General features: G+C 39.4%; 1 protein-coding gene across 2 annotated transcripts in view; it reads left to right on the top strand.

The window, feature by feature from the left end:
• The window catches only part of CSTPP1 (centriolar satellite-associated tubulin polyglutamylase complex regulator 1), an 82371-nt gene that overhangs the window by 8707 nt on the left and 49215 nt on the right, over nucleotides 1-24449 (top strand). For both annotated transcript variants that reach the window (XM_054201360.1, XM_054201359.1), the window contains exons 2-3: nucleotides 824-926; nucleotides 17783-17913. In XM_054201360.1, coding sequence (XP_054057335.1) covers nucleotides 824-926; nucleotides 17783-17913 — 234 coding nt within the window. The remainder of the gene's footprint in view (nucleotides 1-823; nucleotides 927-17782; nucleotides 17914-24449) is intronic.

Consider the following 24449-nt stretch of genomic DNA (forward strand, 5'->3'; position numbering starts at 1 on the left):
TGTTGCTCCAGCTTGGTTTCTAGCCAAAAACATCAAAGGGGCTCAGTGGCAAATCCACGCTGCTTCCTCCCTGGCAAATGCTTGATTTGTACAGAGTCTGCCCCCTGCAGAAGCAGCAAAACAATTTGTGTTGTACCAAACTGTCTTTACTCAGGAGTCTTACAAGTGAGTGGCATTCTGTGGTTGGGTACTGGCAGATCCACCACTTATGAAATTTCCTTATGTTTGGTTTAGGCAGTTATTTGAGACTGACTGTTGAGCAATATAAATCTCTCTTGGCATTGAGACCTGTTCCCAACCTGACACTCCAAGAACATTCACTGATGCATTTATGGAAACAGATGTAGTTTTATTTGCACCTTTAGGAAAAAGACTTTACAGAACAACCTTAGAGCTACTTGGCTTTGGTAAGGAGGGAAGGGTGGGGAACACCTACAGCTCTGCAACAGCCATATCCATACAGCATTGACAATCTGTATAGGAAAGATGGCTGTGACTCAGAATAGAGATCAGGATCTCCTCTTGAGTAAGCGTTTTCCAGCGAGGCAGTCTCACAACTCCTCCTATTCTTTCACTTCCAGAATCTCAGGGGATTTTAAAAAAGCACTGTTAATGACTAACTCACTCTGTGTAGACAGGAAAGAAAGCATATAGCTCAGGAATTTTACTATCCATATCTGGGAGAATGAAATATCTACTCTCCAGCTGAGGGAGCAAATGCTTGTTGGCTTGTGTAAGGCACACAACTAGGTTGGTCTGGCTCTGGGCTTTGCAGGCCCCTTGTATTCTAATTTTTGTCTCTTACTGTCTCTTTTATTTGCAGCTCAAAGGCATGTCCTCACGTACATGGAGGATGCAGTGAGCCAGTTGCTGGAGAACAGAGAAGATATTAGTCAGTATGGCATTGCCAGGTTCTTCACTGAATAGTAAGTACATCAGGATGCTGCCAATAGGGCCAGTCTGAGGGGGGCTTTTGGAAACAGACAGGGTACATGGAGAATGGAGCTGGACACATGCTGATTATGTTGTGAATGCTGGATTTCACTGGGTTAGCCAAGGGCTGCCTGAGCATGTTTCGGAAACGTGCATGGGTTTCGTGCAGTTCAGTACCTCTTCTATTACAAATATTCATGTTAAGCAGTCAGTTTGGGAAACAGAGCTTTTAAAAGCGTATAGAAAACCAAATTCTGCTTGCCTCAGTCAGGACAGTTAGTATCAAAAGCAGAGTATGCTTCTGGTTTCAGCAGCACTCATTCTTCCTTCCTTTTTGAGTATGAATTTGAACTGGTTTGTGTCCTTGTGTGATTGTTGTCCTGTTGAATGCTTTAATAGAGTGCATCTTCCTACCTTATAACCTGCATAAGTCTTTAAGTAATGAACATAATAATTAGCACGGATAATCTCTTCCTACTAATTTGGAAAGATTTTTTTTTTTTGGAAAAGCTGTGTGTGGGTCTTCAGTGTTGTTGATGTTGACTCATCTGATTGCTGTATGTTTTGCCAACTTGATGGTGTCTTGCACAATGTCTAAAACTCTTCCAGGCAGCTTCACTAAAGATCTGTTATAACATTATAACACATTATATGTTATAAAGAAACATAACGTGTGCTTGCAGTGGTTATATGTTTCTGTCTTTTGATGCCCATTTGAAAATCTTCCCTTGCTTGCTTCCTTTCCTGTTATTTTTTTCTGAGGCAAATCAACGTGCAGAGTATTTCACAACAATCTCTGTACTACAGCAGTGGAAGAGGATCTCAAGGCATAGGAGTAGCTTGCTTTCTCAGTTGGCCACAGTTTCAGGAGTTTTTGTAGGTTTTTTTGGTTTTGATTTTTTTCTGCACATCAGTCTCCATCTAATCTCCAAATGAAGTCTAACTTGCTAGTTCGACTGATTGGACAACTTGTATTATATTTTTTGCCTCATGCACATTTTCAACTTTTAAACAACTGAGATTCCCACTAGTAAATAAGTAACTAAGATAAATACTGCAGCAAGTCTAAGGAGAAATTCTTAAAGCTTGCTTTCCCCCCAGAGGTACAAGCAGTTCAAGATTAGTGTGGTTTTGGCCATCTTGGCAGACCTTTCTCTGTAGCTTTGTGTAACTAGAATGAATACTGCCTTTAAAAGACCTCAGAAATCTATTTTAGGAGCAAATAATACTTGTTACTACATGGATTTTTATAAGGAGTTTGATATTTTTTTGTTATTTATAAAGTAGCTTAAACTCTCAAAATGCATTCTGTCTTTGTAGATGACCAAAGTTAAAAAAATGCATGATACCAGGAATGAAGCTTTTACTGTACAAACCGATGAACAGTATACTTCCATGTTCTGAGCAAGTTGCAGTGGTCACTGTTAAGTGAGGGTTGCGGAGAATTAATCGCTGAGAGTAGGTATTGAGGACAAATGAAGGTACAACCTTGTGCACTTGATGTGATTGGGAATCATGATACTCCATCTGATATAGGTGAGTGTCCACAGAATGTAATACTGAGATTAGTCAGCTGAACAAATAGTCAGTAAACAAGAGCTTAAGAAAGATAAAGAACATGACTACAATGACTTCCACCCACCAACAGGATTTCTTTACCGGAGTTGAAGGCAAGGTGGGTCTGAAATACCCAGCTGAAATTGTCATTCAGACATCTCTCTAAATTGGATTTAGTTTGTCCCTGCTTTCAAGCTGACACCTCAGGGCCTTTTCTACTTTTGAAAGAATAAATAATATTTTAAGATCATTATAACAAACAAAACTGTCACCATAGAGCACAACCCTCTGATTGACTGAGGTGCTGGAGATCATGTTTTTCCCATTTATTTTCAAAGTAAGATGTGAGTTTCTACAATGGCTTTTTGTTCACACTGAGTGTTCTGTGGAGCTTCTGATTTCTTGAAGGGCAGGAAAAGGCTGTGTGTTCATTTTTTCTGTGAGTAATACAGAACTAGTAATTATTTTTTTTCTTTTCTTTTTCTTTTTTTCTTTTATAGTATGTCTGGAGTTTAGCAGATCAAATGGTGTCCCTGTACCAAAGCACAAACAGTCTTAGTAATTTTGAGAGCTGTGAAACTCTAAGAGATTTGAAATATGGGATTCTTTATTTGAAGCCGAGAATAAATGATCAGCAATATGGCTGTAGGTAGGCTCAGAATACAAAGTTTCCTATTATGAAAGTGTCATGCATTCTGGCTCTCAGGGCTTACTGGGGAGCCCTCACTGCCCAACAGATTTCTGTTCATCCACACAACTGTCACCATTTGTTCAGGCTGTGCTTTGACAGCTATACTGGCTTCATATTGCTCTGCCGGGCAAATAATCTTGATCTTGATTTTTATCTTTAATGTCAGTGTCTTTGAACTCAGAGATAACTTGTGAGATTCCAGAAAGTTTGTGTGCACTCTCCCAATGTTTTCCTTGTTCCAGGTTATTCTAAATAAGAGGATTGGCATGTGCATATTTTGAAGTATGCTGCAATGATTTGAGATGAAGGGATGTGGTATTAGGGTGTCTAATTTTTCACATTGTGCTTTCCCTATTTATGCTCACTTAAAATTAGAGACCAAGCTCAGGGTTTAGAAAGGTAGCAGGTAGGCCAAAGAGTAACTTTTTTTTTTTCAAGTGTGTATGGGATAAAATAATGACTTCTGTAACTTTTCAGAAATAATGAAGCTAGTGTGTCAAGGACAGGTGTTAGATATTCTCTGAACCCTTCCCACAGGGCACATTTTTCAATAGAGTGGTGTTCCATGGACCTCTCTTGCTGGATTCACCACTGAAGAGCAATCACAGCCTTTCCATCATGCATTGCAATGCTCCACCTCACCATGAGTCACTTCAAATCTTTGTGCCAGTTCCAACAACTATTTTTATGGGTAATTAAGAAAATTTTGTTGAGGTTTAGTTTACCTGAGTGAAATTTCAGAGCTGAAAACGATGTGGTCATGTAGCTCTATGTGGATCAAGCAGTAAGTGTTTTACAGGCAGTGAGTGTTTCTAGTTGTTTCTAGGAAATGAAACTGGGTATATATTTGTATTTTACTACTAATCACAGCCTAGCACCAGGGTTGCTGATTGCAGAGGACTGACCTTCATCTCTACAGTTCTTCTTCCAGAATATTTTTATTCTTCAAGAGTATTTTTTCCTCCCACTTAATTCCATTGTTCATTTGTCCCAATCATGTGGACATCTGCTTTCAATCGTGGGAGTACCTTGAGGCTACCCTCATTTGACTGACTCCTGACTTTTGCAGGAATAGGGATCAATCACCCTTCTGCCAGTTAATCCACATCCTTTAGCTAAATGAGTAAGATTATGCCTCTCTCAGTACTAGTCTTGATTTTATAGATATGCTGAAATGCTACTGGTATTTGTTCACTACAAACCCAAGAAATCTCTGCTCCGCTTTTGGATCTCCATGAAATACACTCTTGAAAGCCCTCTGTGTAATTACACACTAATGCTGCTTTACTTCTTCCAGCCTAACTTCTGTGCCAACATATCTTAAAGGGACACGTTCCTCCTATACATTATTCACCATCCTTTTTTTCTTGATCTTTCCCGTACTGAAGAAACACAGGGCCCCCATCCTAAAGCATTTGATCACGCCGAGGGAATGTGCGTAGCATCCCACTTTATATTTTCTGGGATCTTAAAGGGAGTCTGTGTGTGGGTTTGTTTTTTTGTTTTTTTTTTTCACTTCAGCTGGAAGAAGCAGCAAAAAAAAATTGTGACCAAGAAACTTCCTACTGGTAATTTTTACTTTTCTTCTGGGCTAACCCGCTGCTTGAAACTTTCTCTTCCAGCTTGCAGGTAGATGCACTACTCTTTTCAAGACTCTTCGGAAAGTTCAGAAATATTAACCAGTGATAACGTACCTTGGACAGGAAACTCATCTTGCTATCACTTTTATAGTTTCTTTGACGAACTAAATACAAGTGAACTGGAGGCACAGGAAAAGGTGTTTTTTGTCTATGTTCTTCTCCCAAAACACGCATTGTTTTCTTTTGTTTCTGGTGAAATGTCTCCCTGCTCACCTGCCAGCTGGAGCATGATAGAGAAAGACATCTTGCTTGTAGCTTGCAGATGCACCACTGCTTCCATTGGGTGCTGCAAATTGATGTCCGAGATCCCCTTTTTCTGTAAAAGATGTTTCTGCTGGCTCTAACTTGAAGTGCCCCTGCTGGATCTTGAGTGACAGTTTGATAATATTTATTTGAGAATGTGTCTGTGATATGTGTGTTTGGAGGGGCTCATGGGTCGGGTACTGCTTTTAGATCTGTTGCGTGCCTGGCAATTCAAAATACCAGGTCTGCACTGTGTAGAGCCCTGTTTTACACAAAGGAACATATGCTTTGTTCAAAGTAACAGAACTGCCAGTGCTATATAGTTTAGATGCTTGGATAGGAAGATGTTATCATGGTGAGAAGTATCAACTTCTAGCAATGAAAGTACCTCATTTTCTCTTGTTGTCTGGATTGGCTGGAACAATTTGTTCAAGTCATTCCTTAGGGACAAATATGATACTGCAGTCTTGGCTTTCTCTGGCAATGGCATAGGCTTTGGTATCAGAAAAACTTTTGGCTTGTTCAGTCCTGTACTGCTATACAACATTAGCTAAATAAATCTGTAGAGTAAACAATGTCCTCCTCTTTAAAATTATCTCAGTACCCTTGGGGGAAAAGCGGAGGGCAGGGGGGAAGGGCCAGGAATGGGACAGATGGGATGCCCATGAGAAATAAGCCACTCACTGAAGACAGCCTTAATTGGCAACTGGAAATAAGCTGAATTATCTGCTTATAAAGACGAGAGATTCTTAGAGCTAGCTTAGATCCATCAATTATAATTTTTTTTAATCTCTGTGTATGTAGGCCTTATCATTGTTATCATCTTGCTGTCATCTGCTCTGCATCTTTCCACAGTAACTTGTTCTGTCTTGTTCGCAAGGATAGTGTAAGCTCTTCAAGACAGAAATTATATTGTACTGCATGTACTTTACAGCATCTAGCATTGTAGAATGTTGTCTCCATGCTTTGTACAATTGTAGTATAAACAGCAAAAATAGTAGTGAGAAGGTCCTTAGGGCTTTGACAGGTTGTGCCAGATTCCCTTTCTGAGAGATGGAGCCATTCATTAGAATTTCTCAGTAAGACTCTTTGGGGGAGGGGTGTTCGTTGTTGTATTTTTTTAGTGTTAGTTCTGTGTGTATTGGTTTTGAGCAACTCAGTAACCTTTGGGAGGTGACAATACTTTCAGGTGTGTACAGAAAATGTTGATATTCTCTCTGATACAATCTTATGAACAATTACAAAAATAATATTTCATGTGTTCCTCAAGTACTCTCAGGATTCCTACGTGTCTTCTGCTCCAGAGAGAAAAAGGCAAAACTATCACTCTCAATGCAAGACTGCACTGAGCCATGCAATTGGTATGAAGCTGCTGCTGTCAATGACCTAGCTGTGAAGCAGCCCCTTGGGCTGAAAATCTCAACTGGGATAATGTGTTTGATGGTTCCTGACAGGCTCTTTCTTGGGGCTCCTTCACTCTTCAGTTATCGGTGGAAAGAGAATGAATATATGTACTCAGACTCAGCACTCGTGCCAGAAACTCTGAGGAACAGATTTTGCAGCTAATGTGAATAAGTTGCTATGAGAGAGATATTTTCAAAGTCTCTCTCCACAGAGTAGGTGGATTTGCAGGACTGAATTTGTTGATAAATCTTTCTGTGGAACCTGTAACAGTTGCATATTTTTCCACTTAAAAGTGTTGCTAAAGGATACAAAGCCTTTCTGTTAAAGTCCATTTGTTGCTTACCAGTCTTACCTCTACAGAGAAGAGTTGTCAGAATGGCAAAGTCTCTTCTTTGTAACCTAAGTTTCTCCAACGCATATTAGAAATGGGATTTCAGTACCCCCTGTCTACTGTGCATGGGGTATGCTTTTTGTATGAGACCTATGGAAGATTTAGGAGGTGTGGGTAACTTGAGTTAAAATTGTGTGAATTTTGTCCAAAACCTGTAGATCTGCCACCTGAAGCGTGATGTTTTTATTATAGAATTGTTTGACAGCAGAAACGTCATTGGTATCTTCATCTGACAGACAGGATCTATGAATTCCTGATTTTCCCAGAGTTGTTTCTTTGTAACAAACATTGCAACAAGTCCTAGCCTGACAAATATGCTGATTGGGATGACTGCTGTTGAGTAAACAGCTGGAAAAAATGCATATATTAATGGGAATAACACACTGATTCCCCCTGTAGTTTGTACATGTTGCCAGTATGTTAGAAAATGTAGTTTTTTTTCCCACATGGGTAAGAATCTTACAGGTGAGTGGATACTCCGATGAATCCGAACCCTTGCAAAGAAATATGGGGCAGGGGAAGGTAAAGAAGCTTTTTGGTGAGCAGGACAAACTCGGAGGGCTTGTAGCTAAAGGAGCAACATAGAAATGAACATGAAAGACCATGTTTACCATTCACGCCATGTGTGGTAATATACTCCACTTAGGAAATTTATAATACCATTTTGGTGACAGAAAAACCCTGAGAACTTGCCATAGCATATGAATGTTAGCACTTGGTATCAGCACCTTGTCAGCACAGGGTAGTTGTCCATAGATAACCCTTTGCTTACTTATGTGCTGACTTGAGCTGCACTGTGCTCTTGATATTTGAAGAGAGGCAATCACAATTTTTATGTGCAGCTTGGTCAGATTATGATGCTTCCAGTATGAGTTCACTGGTGTAGCAGCGCAGTCCTTGCCCGCTTCTTTCCTATTCCTTTACATCATGGAAATTACATATTTATTTGTGGTCTTCGTCAGAATAGTTGCAGCAGAAGTGGACTATCTTATGGAGACCTTATGTAGTCGGGTATATTTGTATTCCTTCTTATAGCCTTGAACGCTGAAATGCAACACATTTGCCGTGAAGTTGAGCTTACTTTAATGATGGTTAAAACCGATTGCATACAGGCAGTGTTGATAGCTAATAAAACTGAAAAACTGACACTTGAAATTTTCTGAAAGCCAAAGTCCAGAAACCTGGCAAACAGTAGAAACGTTAGGACTATATATGTCTGATTGTGCTGTTTTCTGGGCTAGAGTTGAATGTACTATCCTCTGTCTGGTTTTACTTCATACCTCTAGCATAATTCTGTTTGTGTTTCCCATTTTTTATTGCTTTTCATCATAGTTGTTAATGTCACTAGTACAAATTTGGAGATGCATACGTGATCCCAGCTGTGAGTTAAAATCAGACTTTTGTGACACACTTCAAATGTGTAAATTTATTATTGAAACAAGTTTGGGTGATTTAGGGAGAGAGGGAAAAGGGTTTGCTGAAAATTGATCTCTGTAGTCTAGATTAGAAGGTAATAGAAAAGTGATTTTTTGTGGCTATGTGCATTTGCGATATAGTCTTCCTACTCCCCAGTCCATCCCAGTATAACAAAATAGATGTGCAAGTCATTGCTGTTCCTAAGAAAATCTTTAAGGAGCATCCTGTATGTGTGCTCTTTATGGTTATTTTGCCATAATTCATTTAATCAGTTGTGTATTTCATAGTGCTCATCATATAATTTTGGGGATGCCACAGGGTCTTTTGTTTAATTTTATTTTCTGCAACAGTTTACTTGGTTTTAATATCTGTGGTATTGGACAGTTACTTTCTTATCCCTGTTGTTGCATTTCTGATCACAAACCTATGTTAGTTTATGTTCTTGCAGAAGTGAAAGGGCCTTCAAGTCAGAATTGGTGAACTGTGGCAATCTTACCTTGTCTGTCTTCCACCAAGGAAAGGTCTGTAGTAGAGCTCACCATAATGCAAAATAGACACTCAATGCTGAGATCACTGTTTGACAACCATCTTTCTCCATCACTCTGGAAAACCACTCAGCTGTGCTTGCTGAGTCACTGTGTTGGAATATATAGGAAAAAAATAAGAAAGATAGATAGTGACATATCCACAACAGATGTAGTGGGACTATTTACAGTCTTTTGCGTGCAATCTGCAATGTGTATATAAAGCAGTAATCTCTTTTCATGCTTGCTCACATGCTGTAAGGATTGGATTTCCTGCAGGTTCTGTAAATGTTTTGAAGAAAACTATTTTAATAATATGAAATTGTCACCTGGAATTCAGTAGAAATGCACTAGAGAATAATAACTTTGGAAAAGGATAATAATGTAGGAAGTTTGGTATCCATTTGGTTTTTTTCCTTTGTATATTTTTTTTATTTTTAAGAATTACAAGGCATAGACACACATTACACACGTTATGCTTTTCTGTTAGGAATTTGTCTTGGAATGTACCGTTTCCTCCAATAAAGTTTTCAATGTCTCAAGCTGTAAGCTGTTGAATACATGATAGCTTCATCAATAACTATACCTTTCTCTGTATTACTAACTCATATGGTTTAGTTCTGGTTTTAATGAAGCAATTTGGCGTGAGTCTAGACTGATGTATGCATATAGGAGATCAATTTCAGAGGAGTTCTTGGCTTCCATCTATCTAAACTTATAATGCTTTGGATTAAGTTGGAATAAAGTAGTGTAAGTTTGAGGAACACTTTGTTTTTCCCAGAAAGATCTTTAACAAGAGATGGATCAGAATTGAGGTTGGGTGGTTTTTTTTGGTCTTGTGGTGTTGGAAAGAGTTTTGTATTCATTCTTAGGTTGTAAAATGTTGTGGTGTCACAGAAAATCTTGAGGAGCATTTCTGATTGCCTGGCTAAGAATACACATGTTCCAATGTGGACAAGGCCAACAAATGTAAAATTTCTCCTAAATTGGATATGCTAAACTGTAAAAATCAGAAAATACCTGCAGCATAAGATCCCATAATAGGATTCCTTATCCTTTACAAGGTAAAATCCCTTAACTGTTTCTGCATCCCCATGAATAGCAAGCTGCTGAAAGTCTTGTAGCTTGCCTGAAAAATGCGTTTTTAAAATTTGGTTTATGTTCCTTTTCTTAAAAAAAAAAAAAAGGGGGGGGAGAAAGAAAAAAAGCCTAATTTCTAGAAAGCTAGATGTCTTCAGAGAACCTGAGACTTTCCGTGCTGTGTAGTGTTGAAACCATACAGATTCCAGAATACATGAGCATTAGAGACTTGCAGTAACTTCATGTCCCGCAAAATTAATCCTATTGCGTATCTTCAAATAAATTAGACAAACTGTAGCTGGTTGGCACTGTAGCCAAGCAATTGTAGTGAGCACAAAGTGGTTTAGCTAAGCAATCTCTAAATGCAGAGTTAGCATTAATGTCAAATGATGAAGCTTCATCTGTATTAAGGAATTTTGGCAAGGTTCATTTGTTGCCAGGATGGAAATATTGGAAGCTGCTCAGTCTTTGACGTGCTATAGTTTTTGCCAAGACAACTGAATAGGTGAGAGAGTATAATTTGTAATTTTTTTTTCTTCTTTTGAAATTCTCCAGTCTAACCAAGACCGAAAAGACCAAATATGGGAGCTGCATACGTGGCACCAGTATTGAATCTCTTTGGAACACTCATTAAGCTATATTTCAGTAGTTCCTGGATCAGCATAATCATAATGTGATTGTGCTACTACCTTTTAAAATAATGAAAAGTCTAATTTATAAGACATGGAACTGTCTTATAATAAGAGATACAGGAGACTATGTGCAGAATGGAGCAAGCAGATACTTACTTGGGCTTATACTTTGACCTCAACTTTCTAAGAAGCCAGTTTGCCTTCACCCAGCATTACACTTCTCAGCAGTACAAGACAAGTGCAGTTGTTATTCAGTAATTTTCAAATTCATACTCCTCCTTCAGTGGATATTGACATTTTGGTACCGAAATCCATCTCCAGGTGATGTCAATTCCATAGCTACTTCCAGAGTTGTTAGACTAGAGGAAATCTGAACACTACCTTGTGTTGCTTGTATTTTTAATAGTGTTTCTCTTCTTTGTGCCATCTTTGCACCTTTGCCACAGGTTCACTGCATGGTTTCTGTATCATCTTGCAGCTAGTGAATGAATTCCCCAGTGTGGCAGGGAGGGCAAAAATACATCTGTTGGTTAATAAAGGAAGACAAAGAATGGAGATCGTGGCTGTATGATAATAAAACTCACTGAGGACTTGAATCTCCCACACCCTCAGCTTGTAGAAAGTTATAGATCAGTTCAATAAGGAATTTTCTGCTTGCCCAAAATGTCTAGTTGAACAGTTTGAAAAAATACTAAATACGTTAGCTGGAGAGTTAGCAGTTTTCTTTGTGTAGCTATAATTCTGGATTTTTGTTTTCTTTTATTCTGGATTTATTTTTTTTAGGTCTGGGGAAAAAGGATGAGAGTTTTTGAGGGAAGCTGGGTAGCAACTTGCAATGATCTTCATAACACTAGTTATAATGGTATTCATGCAGCTCTGTGGTGCGTAACTCACTGTGTTTTCTACTGTAAAAACAAAATCTCTGTTTATACCAGCAAGACCTTTCTAGGCTCATTGAAACACCATGTAATCTGAAATAGCACCTGATCAGACTGAAAGAGTTAGGCCTGGGTGATTGATGCTTATCTCTGAAGGCTTCTTTACTTTTCCTTTAAGCACCTTGGAGGGCTTCTGCAGGGCTATTTACCATCTTCCGATGTACGCTCTTTCCCTTCTTCCTGAATACTAGATTTCCCAGCTCATAACTCTAAGAAGCAGCTTTTTTTCAGAGTAGAAAGGGGCCCCAATATGTGGCCTATTATATCCATATCAGCTTGCTTACCCTTTTCAAACAGCTATTGTGTTTTAATAGGGCCCTGCCTGGCAGGGGGAGTCCTTAATTCCTACTATATAAGAATGGCCAGCTTGAGTTACAGCAAACTGCAGGATGCTGCTCTGATCAAAAGGCCTCTGTTTTTAGAGATTTCACCCCCCATCCTGTTTGCTGGTTTTTGGGTTGTTTTTGGGGTTTTTTTGTTGTTTTTTTTTTTCAAATCCTGGGATAATAATTCAACACAGTAAGGTCATTTTGGCTTTTGATTTGAAAGCTTTAAGGTGTTAAATTACTGACCTAGCATAGGAAAAATCAAGGGAGGGGGACTCTAAAAAAGATAAAGGGATTTCGGGTAATAAAGAGCAAGCACAGCAACTCTTTTAATCCTTTCCTTCTCCAGAATCTGTAGACTGGTCTCAGAGGGTTTGATTTGCTACAAAGCAACATAAGAATGCTTGATCACTGCCTACTCTGAGCTGTGTCACGGGTGCTGTGGTTCATTTCCTTTCAAACAGTACTTGGGATAATTTCTGTACCACCTGTATTAACTCTGACATGAATGCAGAGATTTCTTGATTGAAAACAAATCATCAAAATTTGTGTCACTCCTTTCCCTCTTTCCACACCCTTCAGCTGAAATAAACTTGAGTGGGTGGGACAGAACGGATCTAAAAAAATCCAGTCTCTGTATTTGCAGTGTTACATCACCCAGTCTTTCCAAAATGTTAAGAGTGTTAATGATTTCCTATCTGCCTGGTTGTTAAAAAAGGATTTTTCCTTAAAGCCAGTTGTCAGGAATAACTTTCAGCATCTGTTTTGTCTTAACACTGCTAACACATTTCAGAGGAAGTGCCTAAAAAGCACTGCTAATTTCATTAGAGGAAGACGGTGATTTCCTTGAGGCTGACTTCATTGGCCAAATGTTAATATCTATGGAATTATAAAAAGCAGTTGATACAACAGCTTTGAATTGAAGAATGCTAGTGCTCCTACTCTGCCTTCCAAGAGGGATAGGTAAAGAAATAGTCCAATGATTGGTCTGAATATTGCACGTAGTGTAGTGCACTTAAACCGATAGGTGAAGAATAAGATGATCTTCAATTAAACTATGCTCATGCGGCAGTAATTTATTGAATACAGCAGTGAAACTGTTTTGGGTTTGGTGTTTGGTTTTTTTGTTTGGTTGTTTTGTTTTGTTTTGTTTTTTTCTCCACTGGTGCTTACAGTTTTAAATGTTCCCTCTCAGGGCTCCTTCCAGGCAAGGTAAACCTCACTTAGCTATTTCAGAGCATAGCCTTGGGGTGAGTGTGATTGGTCGCTTGAGGATGCTTTGTGTGTGTATGAGTTATTTAACAACAGAAATTGCCTGGGTTTTAAAGCCTTTTGAATTTCAGTATTTTCTATTGCTCCAGCTAGTTCTTTGTTACCCATTGTACCATAGTTTCTAATCCTAATACTCCTGATTATCCCTACTTACTGTGCTTTGGTTCACACCATGAAGCAGTCTTGGAGCTCGTGACCTGGGTTCCTTTCATATGAAACTAAACTGGAAGATGTGTTCCAACTGCAAATGAGCATTCAGCCCATGGGACCAGACTAGAGCTAATCCAGAGTGTATTTGAAGGAAAAACGAACCCTGAGGTACCCATAATGTTGACATCAGGTCCTCTGCACTGTTTTTCCCTACAGATGTTTCAGTCGGTATAGACATAGCATCCAGTGGCAACTTTGCATTTCAGACTACCTTATTTTTGCTTAAGACACTCAAATCTGTTTTAATAACTTAGACACCTGTGTAACTGGGTAGAAAAGTAGTGCATGTGTGGGGAAATTTTTAGTGCTGGAGAAGCAGCATAAGCCTTCAAAGTGGGGTTTTCTTCCTTCATCGTGCTCTCAATGGAAAATGCAAGCAGTAACGCTGTAAGTTAAGGAATAACAGTCCTTATTCCTTGTTTTCCATTTAGTAGAGGAGGGGTCCTGTGAACTCATTCAGCTCTTAGCATGGTAACCAAAGGTGGCACCTGCTAGTGGGACAGCAGGGTCCTGGCAAGCTCTTCTGTCCTTCTCGGGGACTTGGGACTCTTTCTGCATTGTGCATATTTGGCTTTGCCCGAGTTCAGCAGGCAGAGGCTAACTACTGTAGTGGGTTTCAATTGGGATGTTACCATAGCATCCTGGGACTTTTACAATCTATTTGGAAGTCCAAAGGTTTGAAAAGAGTGCTTGAAAGTTTCTGAACTCTGGCAAGTTGCCGAAATGTAATTGCACAAAAGACAAAGCCTTACTGAAAGCAGCTCTGTTCAGAGAAGCAGCACCTGAGTGCTAGAGTTCCCAGCACAGCCATTTCTGAGAGCTGGGGCCGTTTTATCACAGTGTCCTCCCAAGACTTTTCTTCTTCCTCTCACGTGCATGTGCCATCCCACAAGCGTAGGCTGTGTGTGTGCTGCAAGACGCAGCTTTCTCACCAGTGGTGTTGGAAGAGACTGTTCCGTGGTTTGGCTGCTCTGGGGCATGTAAAAGAAAGGAGTGAATAAGTAAGCATCTTAAAGTCCCTACTGTAAAATTTCTTTAGATCTTCCCATTGAGTGAAGACCTTACTTCATTTTTCTCTCATCTTTCTCCAGAATATTCTCACAAGTGAATGGGAAAAGCCATTTTTTTTAACAGAGTACCCAATTGTGTAACAATTCTTATGTGAAATATGAGTGTTTGCAGTGAACTGGTGTTAACTAATGAACATTCAGTTCAATTTCTAGTCTCAGTTTCAGCAAAACAAATAAAATCACATCCATTAGTAACTTTCGTTAATGTTCTAGTTTGCCTACTCTATTTACTGGTAATGTAAAGGGGCAGGGCAACCATTAGGTCTTCAATAGGAGTCTTGGAGACTCGCAGAGTTGTTTAAAGCTTTCTTCTTGAAGGAATCTCTTGCAGATGGCTGCACTAAATGCCTAAAAGGAGGAAAGAAGAGGTTAACCAGAGAAGTGAAAAATTATTTTCCCTGCTTCTGGTGCACAAACCCATTTCTAAATGATAAAGGACAAACTAGTACCTTCTTGAGATACCCTAGTTTGTTTGTAAGTCTTTCTCCTGCGAATGTGCTGATAAGCTCTGCCCACCTAATTTTGCTAAGGGTATGAGATGATCAGTGAGAGAAGGACAGATAGAGGGAAGACCAAGCAATCCTAAGAGAAAAATCTCAGCAGCTGTTAAACTTGCTGAGAATGTTTGAGCTAAGTTTGTTGCTTTGCTGTTGATATCTTGCTTGCTTAAGCTATTCGTCTTAGAGTCTGTAGCTTGTTTTATTTTTGCATTCAAAAGAAACTGGGAAAGACATCTGTTTGCATGTCTATAAAAATCAGTAAGAAAGATGCTGGTGATACTTCTTACATACTGATGGAATACCTGCAACAGCTTTGGGTTGTCACCATTTCTTCCAGAAGGGTTTACCTGCAAGCCTTTACTACTTGCCACATTAACAGTAACTTCACCTCTGGGCCTCTGGTTAAGGAGAAGGTGGCCAAGTTATCTTTGTACTGTCCACTTACCCATGATAAGGGAATTTCAAAATTCTGGATAGCTCCATCACGGGATGGCTCCTTTGGGCTGAACTTCTACAACTTACAAGAAGGTATTTATAAAGTAGTGTCTCTGAAATGACAGCATCTTAACCAGGATAAAATTCTGACTCCCATGCTCACAGACTTGAGCTTTTGGGGAAAAATCTTTCCATTGTATAGTTAAACAAAATCTTATTGCAAGAAATGAGGAATGAAAGAAATATTGTACCTTTTACTCAACTAGCTGGCGGCACTTGGCTGTCAGCACATCCAGGTGTGCTAATGTTCCAACATATCCACCCACTCTTTTAACTGAATAAGCAACAACAAATGATATCATACCCTTCTGCCTGCTCAGTTTAGAGCCATCCCATGCTGTAAATGCAAGTGGCTTGAGTCTTCACTTATTAGAACTAAGGAGTAATATAGTAGGGCTATTTGCTGTGAATTAATAATATGTTAACTTTACAACTGTAATGGAAAGGACCAGACATGCCACAATCTGCTTCCAGATGCTGCATGTGCTGTAGTCGTTCTGAGCAACATAATTTGGTGCATTTAGTTGTATCACTGTGCCTTCATCTTATTTCTCTTTCTAAACACCTCCCTTACGTGTGTCATCTTTCTGAAAACTGCCTTCTCCTATTACACCAAGTTTCTTCTCTTTCATTCGTATCCCTCTTTTCTTCATCAGCCTGTCAAATTATCAGTAAAACAATGCAAATAGAAAATGAAAAAAGTCTTAAAGGCTGTGGTTTGGGATGAGAAGATCTGAAATCCCATTTCCAGCTTTGTCACAGACATCTTGTGGGACTTTATGCAAGTTACTTTCCCTTACTCTGAACTCATTCACTCTAAGGCAGTGAGCTACAGCACTTTATAATGGATACTCTTTACTTACAATGGTAGTCATGGGAGCCCTCTCCTGTAATTTTGGAATATTTTCAGCAGGCACATGATTTATTTATTTACTTTAATCTCGTGGGGCAATGGCTGTGTTTTCCCCTGGTTTGTACAGCACTGGTCCATGAATAAAGTTTCATAAATAAAAAATAATATATTTGTCCATGATAGTTAAAGAAAGAGTATTCCTAATTCCAGGATTCAAGAGTCATGAGTGTTTCTTAATCATAAGGTGATGGTACTTGTTCTACTTGAGTTGCATTTCCTTCTGCGTAGGAGGGGTAGAAACAGTGTTCTGCACCTAGCTTTCAACACACGACAAAAAATTCCGTCTACTCCCATGTCTTTGAGAACCAGGACATTAAAAAACAGAAATTGTGATTCTTTTCAGAAAAAAACAAATTGGCTTCTCTCTACACCCCCCCCGCCCCCAGCTCCCGAATTGTTACATGACTTTTTAATTTTGCTCAGCTCCATCTGGTATAATTCTCTTTCAAATGTGAGACCCTTTTCTATACTGTAAAGGATAAAGTGATTTAAACTGTTTATATTTAAAAAGATTATTTAAAATTGCAAACTGAGAGGGTTCACGCTGACCACTGGATTTTGTCTGTTGTGGAGAATGCTACCTATGGTGAGGTTCTGCTGTGATGAAAGTAAACTTGTGTCTTTTCATTAATTCTCTCCTATGCGGGAGAGTTAAGCTGCGGTCCCAAGTGAATGTCTTTAATGATCTCTCTGGAGTGTTTGAAAGCTTTGTCCCACTTGCACGATGCAGAGTGAAATGCACAAAATTTGGCTTTGAGGCAACCCTGTCATTATACCTTTTGGTATATAATGTTTGTATTTGCATTTCTGTTGTTCTTGCATGTTGAGCTTTACCATGCCCAAAGGAGAGCTTCTTACACTTCAGAGAAACCTTTTTAAGACAAATGTTTACTTTAATGTTAGCCTGAAGTGCTTACAACTCAAATATGAGAAATTTGTACTAAAATACAAGAATGTGAATATCAAATTGACTATCTGTCATAATGACTGGCTAGTCTTTTCAAAATACACTAGTGCAAAGCATTGTTTAGTGAAGTGTCAATCTGCTTTTCATGACAACTGAAGTAGATTTTATACATCCAATACAGTCAAGTTTCAGTAACCTAGAAATGAAATCTTGAGGCTTCTGTTAAAGAGGATTTTTTTTTCTTTGTTTTGTGGCTTTGCAGAAAACTGTGATGAGAATAGCAGTGAAGTTCAAATGGTACTAAAAGAAAGGGCATCTTCTGGTCAGATAAACAACAGTTACTCTTAGCCAGCCATTTTCCAATGGATTGGTTTCAAATAAGTGGCTCTTGGACACCCCTTGCTGGGATTCTTTAGAATGAATTTTACTTTCACAGACCTCTAATTCCTATAATTAAGTTCCAATGTGTGGTTTTTGCAAATAGTCTTCTCTCTAGAGAACAGATGGGTATAAGCTTTGGAGATTTGGTTTCACAAAATGTAACTGCCAGTGGTTTTCTTGCTACTGTTCCAGCTGGCCCCAGAGCATTCACATTGGTTCAGCTTTCTAACGTTCTCTTGTTTTGACTTTATCTCCACAGTTTTAACAGCGTGCGTCAAGGAACACACATCTTGTTCCGTGAGTTCAGCTTTGTTCAAGCTACCCCTCATAACAGGGCGTCATTTCTTCGGACCTTCTGGAGGTGTTTCCGAACAGTGGGGAAAAATGGAGGCAAGTATTCCAGTATCTGCTGCTGTCCTGTTACCTTGACATTAAAATCATTAGCTAGGCTATTAATGCAGTACAAATACTGACACTTCACACTGTGTTCTAATGTTCTAACATTGTTAATAGGAAGACACCATCACAGTTGCCTGTGGAAGAGTTAATAAATGCTCACAGCATAAAGTAATATAGGAGCACCTTGTTACCAGTGCTATTTCTATTACAAACAGCATGTCAAGCACCAGTAGATCAGAGGAAGGATATTTGTTGGCCTGTGCATGGGGATGGATAGGAAAAAAAAATATGTGCTGGGGGAGGAGGGTAGCAGACCTGGAGACGGTTAGAATATAGGGTATGGAGCATGAGGGAAGTAGATTATTAGGTAGTTGGGGTAACAAGTACTTTGACTAGGAGCCCTGCAGGAGGTAGAGAATATAGTGGTGTTGGGCTGTAGGGTGGTGAGCACTGCCACCTGAGCAAGCTAGTCCTGGCACATCTCCTAGATGATGTTGCAAGATCCTGATGGCTGTAGAAGGGGAACCACTGACAATTGTGTGACCTCTTCCCCAACCCTACCCACAAGGAAAAAGTTCCAATGCCAAAATAACTATTCAGCACTGTACTAGCTATTCTTATGCTGCAGTTGGTATATTAGGTATTACAGAACTGGCGAGAGTTCAAAATAAACTCATGTAACTACATGCAATTAAAATTATGTTTTTAGTTTTTAATTTAGTATTTTAATAAAATGCACTGGATGTTGCTGTACAAATAAGAATTTTGATGGTTTGGTTTTTGGGTTTGTTTTTCTTTTTTTTTTACTGTAAGCCTCACTTGTTTCAGGCTATTCAGCCTCACATCTTGTTGCAGGGAAAACTAGAACCATTCTCTTAAATATAGATAAAACCTCACCTTCTGCTTAGGCTTTGCTCATGATGAACAGAGTTTGCAAGACTATAAATAATGACTTGACTTTTTTGACATATGCCATTTTAGATCCTTGGGTAATTAGCTACTGAAGTGACTGACTGTGCTGTCTGTAATGCCTTCTTCCCAGTCGTAGATACCTTGTTAAGTTCTAAATCCTTTATATTAGTTCATGGATAATATTTTTAAGATTTCAGAAAAATTGTGTGGTACTAATCTAACCAGTATGCAGTGACAACATATCTGATTTGAGGCCAGTTTATAGTCAGAAAAGGTAAAGTGTAGACTCCTAGAACATATTTCTGTAGGAGAATTAGAGATGATAGTGAAGAAGTCATCCACCAGAACTGCAGCTATCAGTGTTGAACCTTGTTGACGAATTGAGAAGAACCTATCTGATGGAAAATACCCACTGCTGTACTTTCAATGCAAGTTTTCATTAAGCTTCATCTATCTAGCATCTGACTCAGCCAGATGATGGGCACCTGGATTTGTTGAAAAGAACCAAAAAGTTTTAGTTACATAATATCTTCTTCTCTTTTAACAGTTTTATGTGAATAAGGAAAAGGTTGTGGAAGAAAATGTAATCACCACGGTACTTTGAAGGGAAAAGGGAAGCATGGGAACAAAAGCTCAGGTGGACGTTACTATGCTCTGGTTGTGGCCTTAAGAGTTCAACATATATTTTTCCGACTTTAAAGTCCAGCTGCTGCACTTTTCAGTCTGAGCAAATATGGCATGTTTACCTGTATATTTATATACATCTTACTTTTACATTAACTAGAGACAGAAATGCATCACTTCAGAGAAGCTTGCTCTCAATATTTTCATCCACTAAATCCAATTTCTCTGATTCTCTACTGGTAATTACAGACTAGAACCTTGATTTTATTTATTTCAGTTTTACTTGCTATGGGATTTTGTCTGCTATACTTGTACATAGGGGAACTCAGAACATACATAGTCATCTTAAGAACCAAACTCATTTACTAAGAAGCTGCTGAACCTGTGCAACGTGGGTGAAATATGGTCATTACCACATTCAGGCATAGACTACATCTGGATTTCTTTCCGTGTAATACGTTGCTTTTAGATGAGTGTGGGAGGGAATCATGTAATGCAACAAATAGCAGCAACCAGAAGTGAGATCATTGGTGATCTGAACTACAGAATGAGTCTCTCAAGAACAGAAAAAGTCAGATTAAGTGTTGCCCAAAGCAAGTAAGACTTTCAACTTGGAGCTTTCTTTAGAAGCATGGCTGGTGGTACATCTTCTATTTGGATTAATACAGAAATTACTGTTAAGTTGTTTCTTTATGATCACTGCACTAGAACACAAAATCTTATGTACATATCAAATTAAAAACAATTATACAAGTTTGCATGGAATCATGACTCTATCTACAGATGGTTTGTTGCTACTGCATCTCATTTTATGATGATACAATTTTGACAATTTAAACATCGTATTATATGCAGGAGTGTATTGGGTTTGCATGGTAAGGTTTTTGTAGTGGGGGGATTTACAGGGGTGGCTTCTATGAGAACCTGCTAGAAGCTTATCCTGTGTCTGATAGAACCAATGTCAGCCAGCTCCAAGACAGACCTGCTGCTGGCCAAGGCCAAGCCGATCAGTGACAGTTGTAACACTTCTGTGATCACATATTTAAGAAGGGGGAAAAAAACTGCTGTGCAACAGCAGCTGGAAGAGAAGAGTAAGAATATGTGAGAGAAACAACTCTGCAGGCACCAAGGTCAGTGAAGAAGGAGGGGGAGGAGGAGGTGCTCCAGGCACCGGGGCAGAGATTCCCCTGCAGCCCATGGTGAAGACCGTGGTGAAGCAGGCTGTCTCCTTGCAGTCCGTGGTGGAGAAAGTATCCACCTGCAGCCTGTGGAGGACCCTCCGCTTCGGGTGGATGCGCTCGAAGGAGGCTGTGATCCTGTGGAGAGCCTGTGCTGGAGCAGGGTCCTGGCAGGACCCATGGCTCCGTGCAGAGAGAAACCCATGCTGGAGCAGGTTTGCTGGCAGGACTTGTGCTCCCATTGGGGACACATGCTGAAGCAGTCTGTTCCTGAAGGACTGCACCCTGTAGAAAGAACCCACACTGGAGCAGTTTGTGAAGAACTGCAGCCTGTGGAAAGGACTCTCACTGGAGTAGTTTATGGAGGACTCTCTCCCATGGGAGAGACTCCACACTGGATCAGGGGAAGAGAGTGAGGTGGAAGGAGCATCAGAGACGACGTGTGATTAACTGACCACAACCCCCATGCCTCATCCCCCTGCGCCACTTGGGGAGAGGAGGTAGAGAAATCAGAAGCGAGGTGAGCTCGGGAAGAAGAAGGGGTTGAGGGGGGGGAAGGTATTTTAAGATTTGGTTTTATTTCTCATTGTCCTACTCTGATTTGATTGGCAATAAATTAAATTAATTTCACCGACATGAGTCTGTTTTGCCCATGATGGTAAATGTTGAGTGATCTCCCTGTTCTCGCTTCTGAGTGTTTAATTGGGACTTCAGAAAAATAGACAACGTCTTACAAATGAGTGAACTGATTGCTTAATCTGGCTGATGGTTGCTCCTCCTCGATGCAGGAAAATTTACTGCTGTGTCTGTCGGTCTTGAAATAACCGTGCCTTGACTTGGCGTATGCACTTTGTTCACCCAAGCAGATGCATCTAGCCATTGAGTTCTCAAAGGGCAAATAAGAGAGGTCTGTCTGAACAGAAGCAATACTTGAACGTAATAATCCATGTATGTGCAGAACCATGTATACGCTAATAGAAGTGCACTAACATTACTGTTTCTCTTGGGAAATTACTGTAGATATTAATTTTCTACTTAATTCCTTATCCTTTTGAATTACTGGAAAGTAGTTCTTCATGGAAAAATGCAGCAGCTTTTACGTTACGCTTTTCTATCTTAGCCCTGCTACTTGATGGGGTCTAGTTACATTGCCCTTCATAACTCCTTTTGTTTGGAGACTAGATTTACTTTTCCTTTTGTCCTGAAATAGCAAGGAAAAATTACTAGCTTCACTAAATGAGATAGTAACATAACAAGCTTCAAAAAGTAAAGAAAAAGTTTTGTGTTTTTTTTATTTGTTTTCGTTTTTTTTTTTTTTTCTTAAAAGGATTTCTGTTTGGTGATATGCCGGATCTGGTTTCTTTTACAGGATTTCCCACTGTTTTTAGAAACTTAGCAAGATGCAGAGTTCTATTTTCAAGTATGCATAAGCATATCTGGGAGTTCACGCACTGGGAGGGGAGGAAATCAGATTTATTTTAGAACGTGATCCACTGTCAAGCAACTGGGGTAGACTTCACTTCTTCCCTCCCTCAAACATTTATCAATGATATACAACACCCATAGAGGTGGTTAGAGGACAGCTAGCTTGTGTGTTGAGAAGCACAGAGCATAATGCTCAGTTAGCAACAGATTTCTCCCAGAGGAAGGCAAAATGACCAGAAGTCTTGTTTTCCCTCTGCTTATGCTTGAATTGACCTCTTGAAATCTAGCTGACCTGCTCTTTTGAATTGTCTGTTCCTCAGGACTCTTTAATTAAAACTGTGCTTTCTCAGTTTAAACAGCCCCTGCAGAGTTCTGCTGTGAAGCTTCATAAGGTCAACATATGCCTCTCCCAACCCCCATGGCTTTCATGTCTTGTTGGTTCTCTGTTTTTAATTAAAAAGATTTTTCCTTAAATGCTTTCCAGCCAATTAGAGAAATTTTGCACTGAGAAACTTGTTCCAGGCCTGATGTATTGAGAAGCGAACAGAAAGCTCAGTCAGGACCATTGGCACTTTTTTCTAGAGCCCCAGCTTTCTTTGGTGCTTTTCAACAGCTTTTCTCTTTTTTTCTTTCTTTCTTTCTTTTTTTTTTTTTTTTTTTTTTTTGTCTCCCTTCAATTTAAAATTGCTTCCAGCAGAAATAGCTGCCGTTTAGTACCTTAGGTGTAGCTGTGGAATGGTTCAACACCAGACACAGGATCTTTTCCTTCCACTCAGGGCTGATTGTCACTTTATTTAGATGCACACACCACTGAAGCGTAAAACTGCTGCAGAAAGTATGTTGGACTGTATTGGTTGAGGATCCTTTTTGCAAACTCTAACCTCCCCTTCAGACAAAAAAGAGGAAAAGTACTTTTACTGCTTATATTGAAATAAAATCTTCCTAGAAACTTATTTTGTTTCTTTCACATTCATCACGTGGTGCAGTGGCTGCCTCTTTGCTTCTGCACACTTGAATTAGGAAATTGGAAGCCTAACTACCTTTGGAGCTTGTGGAAGTAAGGCTTACCACAACCAAGCACACAATCTCTGCCAAAGAATGAGAAGAGCGGTACGTCTCTCTGACTAGTTCTTCTCAAGTTCACCAGGAAGTGTAGATTCTTTACAAAAACTAAAGAAATGCCTTATCCATGTGATTCATGTGACCTGGAGGCTGAAAAGAGCTAGAAGGACCACTGTTCTCCCAGCTTTTTTTGAAAGATGCTATTCTAATGCATTTTGCTGACAAGATTACTTTCTTGAGGTTCCAAAACCCATTCCTTCAGTAGTGTCATTCTAATGCTTCTACATGTAACTCTTTATATTAAATTCCTCCCCACTTTTTTTTTTTAGTCCCTCCCTTGTAAGCTGTTACACTGTCTCCACTTGTAGCTTAGCCAATCTCTGTTTAGTGAGATGCATAGAACAATGCAGGGATGATCGCAGCAAACATCAGAATCGTCTGCCCTTTCCCTTTTGTTTTTAAAACCAGATGAGATCTTTATAACATGTTATTGTAGGAAAGTTTTATGAATCAGTAAGGTCTTATAGTATGTCCTAAAGATAAATAAGCTGTGGATTTTGTGTTCTCTGGAAGCTTATTCTTCAGTGAAATAGCCTTGGCTGAAATGATTGATCGCCAGCCTTTATTCACTTTGCAGTTACTTTGCCCTACAATTATAGCTGTTGCTATTTATGACCTATCAATGTAGCTCTGCCTGGATCCACTGATGACTCTGGAATATCAGGAGAAAGGATTTCTGAAGCTGAGGGGAAATACATAGAGGATCACACTGTAGAGTTGGTGAGGTATATCTAGAAGCATTGTAAGTTGCATGACATAGATCTAAAATGCATTGCAGTAATCATTTGTAGAAGTAGGAGCACATGGGTCAGTGATGGAGTCTTCACCTAGCTCGTCCCTGAATTCAGTTCATACCATTCTGTCAAAGCATTTTGTGGAACTGAGTGTAGTACAGTGGAAGTCCTCCTTATCTAATCCAGTTTTGGGTTCCCCTCCCCCCCCAGTATTACTTTTCCTTTTCAGTTATATCTCTGGACTTGCACCAGGTCATCTTAATTTCCAAATATTTTTTCAGCTTCATATTCTAGATGTATATCTGTCTAAATGCACTTTTTTGGAAAAACAATAAACTTTTCTGTTTGTTTTCTGGCTATTTTGTGTGTCTCTTGACAGTTCTCTGTCATTGGCAAATTAAATTAGTATGTTCTTTACTTTTTGTCCCAGTTGAGCGAAACATATAAATGAACTTATCTACAGTGATCATTGTTGCATTCTGCTAAGCAATTATCCAAAATTCAACTGGTAATTATTATTGCCATTTGTTTT

Source organism: Rissa tridactyla, chromosome 4 (assembly GCF_028500815.1).
Source record: "Rissa tridactyla isolate bRisTri1 chromosome 4, bRisTri1.patW.cur.20221130, whole genome shotgun sequence".
Taxonomy (NCBI): domain Eukaryota; kingdom Metazoa; phylum Chordata; class Aves; order Charadriiformes; family Laridae; genus Rissa; species Rissa tridactyla.